The sequence below is a fragment of the Buceros rhinoceros genome, unplaced genomic scaffold (assembly GCF_000710305.1).
Source record: "Buceros rhinoceros silvestris isolate BGI_N320 unplaced genomic scaffold, ASM71030v1 scaffold29992, whole genome shotgun sequence".
Classification (NCBI taxonomy): domain Eukaryota; kingdom Metazoa; phylum Chordata; class Aves; order Bucerotiformes; family Bucerotidae; genus Buceros; species Buceros rhinoceros.
The window spans coordinates 8869-16205 of record NW_010400029.1 but is presented as its reverse complement, the minus strand read 5'-3'; the positions used below and the strand labels follow the sequence as shown (position 1 = coordinate 16205).

General features: G+C 45.6%; 1 protein-coding gene across 1 annotated transcript in view; it reads right to left on the bottom strand.

Annotated features, from left to right (window-relative positions):
- Nucleotides 1–7097, bottom strand: part of LOC104489544 (transforming acidic coiled-coil-containing protein 2-like) — a gene marked incomplete at both ends in the record, with an annotated part of 37602 nt that extends 30505 nt beyond the window's left edge. The window contains one exon of the mRNA XM_010131716.1: nucleotides 6906–7097. Coding sequence (XP_010130018.1) covers nucleotides 6906–7097 — 192 coding nt within the window. The remainder of the gene's footprint in view (nucleotides 1–6905) is intronic.
- Nucleotides 7098–7337: the final 240 nt, after the last annotated feature.

Below are 7337 nucleotides of genomic sequence, written 5' to 3'. Positions count from 1 at the left end.
GGTGCAGAAATGAAAATTTTTCCCCTGCCATTACCGCCTGCCTTTTATAAACAGCTCATTACGATTCATGAAAAATATCTCCCTACTTGTGTTACGGGACATAAACAACTGTTTGTCCCCGATCCACGGCCACCGGGGCAGAGTGCACGCGTGTTTTCACACTCCCAATCCACACAGTCATCCACGCAAAGTGAAAGATCCCTGTTCCTACAACTCAGAGCTGGGGCAGGAAGAACATCACTCTGACTTGGGGCAAAGTTTTGGAAGCAGTAGCAGGAGGTTGGAGTGAAGGGTGGGGTTTCTGAACCTCCCAGCTCTGTTTCCCCAAGCTGGTCTGCCTGCTGCGGTGTCCAGTCGCAGCACTGGGCATGGTGGGACACGACTCAGAGACAAAGATCCGTGTTATGTCGAGGCAGAAGAGGAAAATAAGCAAGGTGGGGACCAGCTGGCTTAACACCTCTCTGGGGGCACGTATAAAACATGGGAAGAATTCATCACAAGGTGAATTATTTCTTGCCCCTTTTTGGGTCCTTCCTCCTTCAAACTATTTTCCTTGCTTTGGCCTGTGTAGAGTTCACCTGCCTCTTCTGTCCAAGTGTTCCCTTTTTTCCCCTCGCTTTGGCCAAGAGACTGAGTGGAAGTACAAGGGAGAGGGAAGATGAGGAAGTCGTAAGGTCTGGTTTTCTGTGAGCTGAAGAGGATGGCAGAGAGGAGGGAAGGTGTAAAGCTGCTCAGAGGGCGGGAGGTTCCTTCCTTGCTCTCCTTTAGCTGTGGAGCCTGAACCAGCCGTCAGCAGCTGCCTGTCCCTGATCGCGGACGGCATCAGCGTTTCGTGCCCGCTCTCCTGGGCTGAGGCTTGTGTCGACATGTTGGAGTTGGCAGGTGGCAGCTGCTTTCTGGGCTTTGTCCTAACACACCCTTCATGCCCACACAAGTGTCACAGGAGAAGAGGACTCATTCCTGGGCTTCTCAAAAGCCTCCAACAGGCAGAGACTGTCCTTGGGCTGAGGGGTGGACGCTTACTGTTTTTTTGTGCTGGCCCAACACACGGAAATAATCACATACGAACATGCGCACACACATGTGCGTGTTCGATCTCACGTGTGTATAAAAGCATATCCCATACAGTTATATCCTCATCCTCAGTAAGAGATCATTTAGCCTGAAGCTGGTTTTCACTGTCTGATAGTTCTTTGATCACAGGGTGAGAATAAATGAGGTTACAGCTACTGACTGTTGAGCAGTGACCAATATCCCCCTCCAGATGGGCAGTGTTTAATCGACAGCGAGGGCAGGCTACCAGAATACACTTTTAGCAGCTCCAGACAACTTGTTTAACAGCCAGACCAGGGTTAGGTTTCAGAATCTAGCCCGAGAAAAGATACTGGATCTTTGCGAGACTAATGCTGGGAACTGAGTCACTGAGCGCTGAAATAATTCTGTCGCCGAGACAGCGTTCACAAAGCCATGAACCCATGTTTACAAAGATGCTGATGTTGGCTGAAAAAAATATTTTAAATTAAACTTGTAGAATTTTCTCCATCTTCTGCACCTTGAGAATGGTTGTCTTAGATAAGCACCACACCGCCCTACACGTACTGTAAATAATCAGGCATCACTTGTGCAAGTTCTCCACTGATCCACAACGCAGGGTGACTCTGCTGACAGTTTACAAGAGCAGAGACTGAGGCACAGGGGCGTTGAGCAATGAGGTCATGACTGTATCGTGTAATCCTGGCCTAAGCAGGAAACTAGGGCTAATGTTCTGCCCTCGGAATGCCAGTGCAGGATGAACACGATCCCTGGTTCGATTTGGCATTGCTGTTCTAAAAGAACAGGTTATAGTTTTCATGGAATAGGTGCTGGATTAGGGACTTTTCTCCAGGATGTTACACTGATTCAGCCCAAGAAGACCCCATCACATTTCAAGGCTAATCAGGACCAAAATAATTCCTTAGGCTTGTTTGTAAGGGCCAGCCAAGAACAGTTTTGTGCAAATTATAAATCCATATTCCTCCTTGACTCTTTGATTCGGCTAAGCGGGCATGCGAAACGGGATCGAGAAGTCAGTTGAAGACAGTCCTTAAGGCTTTCAGGATTATATGTGGACAATGATTCATGCCTCAACTGTATTTCCTACTCCAGAATTGGACCTCTTGATGTCTGTCTTTGTGGTAACAGCTTTTTAAAGCGATGATCTAATGCCATGTTGGTGGGAGATGGTCCTAGCGATCCCTGGTGGCTGGGGCAGATGAAGTTACCTAGGCTGCTCACTGCTGTCCCAGATGGCACAAGTCTTCATCCTGTTGACAGGCATAAACCTCATCAGCTTCTCCCAAGGACTGATTTAAACTCATATAACATATTGCCTTCTCCAGCTGGGTCTGCACTATTTATATTCATGTTATCATTTCTCACTGTTATAAACAATATCCAGTTTCAGAAGTTCCCTCCTAAGGTACAGAAGTCAGTGTTTTCCACCGGCCTTTCTTCATCCTCGGTGATGATGCTAACGTGGGCTTTGCACTACTTCAACTCAACCTCAGTTCTGATGTGGGGAAAGCTCCCTGGAAACCAGGCTCACAAAATAATTGTTCTACATAATTAGGTGTTATACTGACATTTTTAAGCAGGGATTGTAATACTAAATGAAAAGTTGGGAAAAAAATCTCCTGAAACCATCTGCGAATGGCGGCAATATTGGCTCCTGAGTCGGCAGACAGCCTGGTTCTTCAAGATGTGCATTTCCTCTTTCGTTTCAGTAAGAGTAACATCAAAATCTGATTGTGTTTTTGAACATTGGCTATAGTTATTTTAGTTTTGGTCATTACAACAGATGGAACTTGACAGATGAACAGATGAAATCTGATTTTGCAATTGGCTTCTATTTATCTACTGTTTACCTATTTGTCTGCTGTCATTGAGCTCTTCTTTCATCCCTAAGAAAATAACAAAGGTAATAAAGTGAATGGAAACAAGCAGCTCCGCCCTACTTCTCCTGCAGCCGCCCCCGTGACGTCTGTAACCCTGGCACTCAGCGCTCTCGCTGCAGCCCAGCACCAGGAGGTGTACTTGGCTGTGGGCTCAGGAGGAAAACTGGTAATCCAGGGGGCTGCAAAATCCCGAGGGTCAGCACCAGTGTCTGAAATGGTGGCAGAAGGCCAGCGCAGTGGGAAACACACCACCACTCCAGTTCTTAGCTTAGCAGATTTGGGTTTTTTTTTTTTTTTGAGATTTCGTCATAGAAATATTAGGAGTTTCTGCAAGCCTTGCGACTGTCTTCTTTGGAGATGAAAGATCCACGTGCCTTTCTGTACCGCACATCCTCGACCTGCTGGCAACCCCTCACCTTTTCCTGCTAGAGCAGGGGCTCATATTAAAAAGAACGCCTGGGCTGAGGCTCTAGGCAAGCTCACAGGCGGCACTTCTGTCTCCTAGTCCCATCCACTGTTTTTAATCACAAAGCGCTCTGAGATAATAGTAAACGGAAAAATATAAAACTTCTACTCTTAACATGAAACCATGACAGAATGTAGGGAACCAGGTATCAGTCACTAGTACCCAGAAAGTGGATGGTAACCATATTTCTAGCCAGTGAAATGAGCACAAAATAAGGCCTATGAGTGTTTGTCTGCTTTAAAGTTCACGTACGACGAGTTTATACAGTGCCCTCATCTGTAGCTAAAGGGCTAAAGTGAATCAAGATCAACTTGCATCCAGGCGTGACCCTTTCTGTGTTATATGGGCAAACTCATAAGAAACGCTTGGTGAAGTCCTCTCCATCTAGAAGGGAATAATATTCTTCTCTGAAAAGTGTGACAGCCTACAGGCTAAATCCAACCTCTTTAAACTTCAGATGTAAGGACTGAATTTACCACGGAAAGATGTGACGAGATCCTACGATATGGTAATGCAAAAGGCTTACGCGCCATTTCCAAAAGTCTTGGAAACTTCTCACCAATAGAAATGGGTTAATAGTGCTGTGGTTCAGGTATTGGCTGTGGGCTGGTGAGTCTTCATGCAGGAGCTACCATTGCACAAAGGACAATTAGGAAATGTTAGTTTATCAGAAGGCAGGAACATCTCCTGCGCAGTGCTCCTGACACACATCCCCCTTTGATGAGTTAAGAGTCTACTAGAGGAGCTGAACCACTCCCGCCCTAACTTCATGAATTTAAACCTCCTGCCCCCTCGCATCATGCAGAGATTTTCATATGGGTTCAATAAAATTGTGCAGTGCTCCAAATCTGTGGGTAAAATCATCTCTCTCTTGTAAAGAAAGTGGTTAAGTATAATTTTCAGTTTTCAGTTGGAAGTGGCACGGAAACTGTGAGTAACAGACAAAGCAACATGCAGGCACACCACTTCTTCCAACAGTTAGTAACAATGACGGTAGTTTCAGCAAGATCCGTAAGTTTTAATAACCACAGACACAGGCGGAAGGGTTAAAACCAACATCTTCATAGCCTAATCAAAAGCTTTTTCGTGAGGATGAAGAATAGGTCAAAATGGAGCACATTAAAACCCAGACACCTCAGGTCCAGACCGGCAGGTTTACTAAGATGTGCTGGAAAAATCAGGATTTTGATACTCACGAACTGCTCTTTGGTACTTATTCCCCCTTCCCTCACTGCAGCAATCTTTGTGCTTTTGGCTTCAACTAGGAGCTGCTCACGATGTCAGGGTGCGTTAACACGAAAACCTGTTTTTGCTCCCGGAGATCTAGACACATCCCCTTTGCCTCTTTTGGAGGATGAGTGAAAACTGAAAATTGAATCTTCAGTGCAGGGAAGTGGTGCTCTTTGGCTGACATTTCACAGAACCATAGAAAACAGGGCTGAGAGACGTATCCCTGCTTTACTTCGGTAGATACCTCCCCAAAATAACTATATTTTTACGGGTCTGCTGGAGAAAGTTGGGAGAAAATGTTTTGAAATTGTATTTCCCAAAGAACTCCTCTGAAAATAGCTGCCACTTGGTGTAAATTGATGAACTCCTTAGTCAGATCTATTCTGCAGGAACCCCTATAGATCTCGTTCACTACTACAGTCTCCTGTTTCCTTTCATTGCCTCTTGGGAGACTACTGCGAGGTCCTGCTTTCTTACTCACACTGGTCCTCTTTCCTTCTAAAATATTTGTGTCGCAAACTTGGCAACCACTCATATGCCAAATAAAAATATTAGCATGATGATCACGCTGTGTTTTGACAGCAAGAAGCGTTTGCACTCTGCATGCTGTCAGCTTGCCGTGAACCAGCGAGTCTCTCCGGATTAAGCATACTCAGAAAAGCACTCTTCATCCAGGTAACAAAATAAATCGATCTTACCTTCTGACTATGCACAGTCCTGCAAATCCCCCGTGGCACACTACTGCTTCCACACGGAGCGAACAAACCTCCCCATACCCACTCACAAGGACCCGGAGCTGGCTGGGTGCTGGGTTTGACCAAGCACCAAGAGCGCTGGCTGGCTCATCCGCTTGCTGTGCAACCAGAGAGGTAAATGAGTCTGTCAAGTCCTAACTAGCATTTGATGACAAATTTCATTTGGCAAGAATACATGGTTTGGTATTTTGTCAAACTTGCTGAGGCTTGTATATTCTGGATACGTATCTTGACCAACTGATACGTTTTCACAGTCTCCTGCATTCAAGAGCTTCTAATGTAAACATGCAAAATGTAAATCAAACCATGGGATTTTTGGTACCAAACCATGCGATTTTTAGACGACAACACGTAAAAAGGATTATGTCCAGAGAAATAAACCCCATCCTCTGTGACAGCTCCACTGTCAGCTGTCAGCACTGCACTTCTTCAAACCACGGGCTTCTGCTGCTGAGCAGAACCAGCTCACTGAGCTGCAGCTATTCATTTAGCCCCAAGCCTCGATCATAGACGTAGGGTAAAATTTTTCTCCTTTCAGACCTGGTGTGGGCTTAAGGGGCTGCTATAATCGTTTGTCCACTGGCATCAGAGAACACAAAAGCTGGTCTGAGTTTTCTGCAGCCTGCATAGCAGCTCCCCCTCCCCCAGAATGAAGGCCCCTCTTTCCAGAGAGGTCAGTGGTCACTATGAGAGCTTGGTTTGACTTCCCTTGCTGAAAGAGGCAGCACAGCCCTGATAAAAGCTGCCCAGCATCACAGGTCAATCATGCGCTAATATGACCATCGAAGATGATAGCTATGGGAATTTTAAAGTGGGCTTCAAGTGACAAGGAAGGAATATCCTCAATATTCTTCAAAAATACCTGAATGGTAAAAAATCCAGCTGACTGGGAGTTGCCAGTGCAGGCAGGCACCCTAGCACAGCCTGCAGGAGATTTTACAGCCTGAACCCTCACAGTGACATCTCCCCATAGCACTCCCCCCACCTCCCGCCCTCCCCACCCCCTGCTGCCTACTCTGGAAGCTCTCCAGACTATTGCTTCTATTTCTATTTCTATCCTGCTTGCTTTGCATCATGCCCCACAAAATAACAGGCACAGAATTTACAGTGTACATTACGTTTTGTGTAAGCAGGAAGCAGTCTGCAGGCGTACCTGTGAGTACGAAGTACAGCGCTGGAACTAGGGGCAGATATTTTACCTCCTTTTTGCAGTAGGCTGTTGGACTGGCTTTGAGCAGGCGTCCTTTCTAACCAGCCCCACAAACCAGCACCCACGTGACAATCCCAACACACCCGTCACTGACGACCTGCTTTACTGATGAAATAACCAAGCTTTCATATAACCTAGCTCAGCTTTTTACTAGATGAGGTTGTTTTCCACAGCTTGCTCTGGAATTGTCAAAATGCTTGATGAGAAATAGGAACTAGATAATTCTGGAGCATGTTCAAAGTGATCTCTGAGTCCCCAAAGCGAGGGCATCCAAGCCTGTGATGTCACGGGTCTTAAAGATGGAAAAACACAAGGATGTGGATGCTGTAGATGTAGATGCAGATGTAGGTGATGTAGCTGTAGCTGTAGCTGTAGCAGTAGCTGTAGCTGATGTAGATGTAGATGTAGATGTAGATTAGGTAGCTGTAGATGTAACTGTAGATGATGTAGGTGTAGATGTAGCTGTAGGTGTGGATGTAGGTGTAGGTGCAGATGGCAGGGTACTGAAATCAAAGCCAGTGAGGATCAACCTTCCATTCATAGGTTCACCTAACTTTTCTGGCCAACTACCAGCCCTTTTATCTTTCTCATTTCCAAAATCCTTTTAAAACAAGCTTTATATATATGTATTAGCATCTACTTAATTAACCTCTGAATCTGTAATTAAAAAGTTTTGACATGAAGGGATGGGTTTTTTTTCCCTGAATTCCTACAACGTATAGCAGGTTTCTAACCCATCTCTC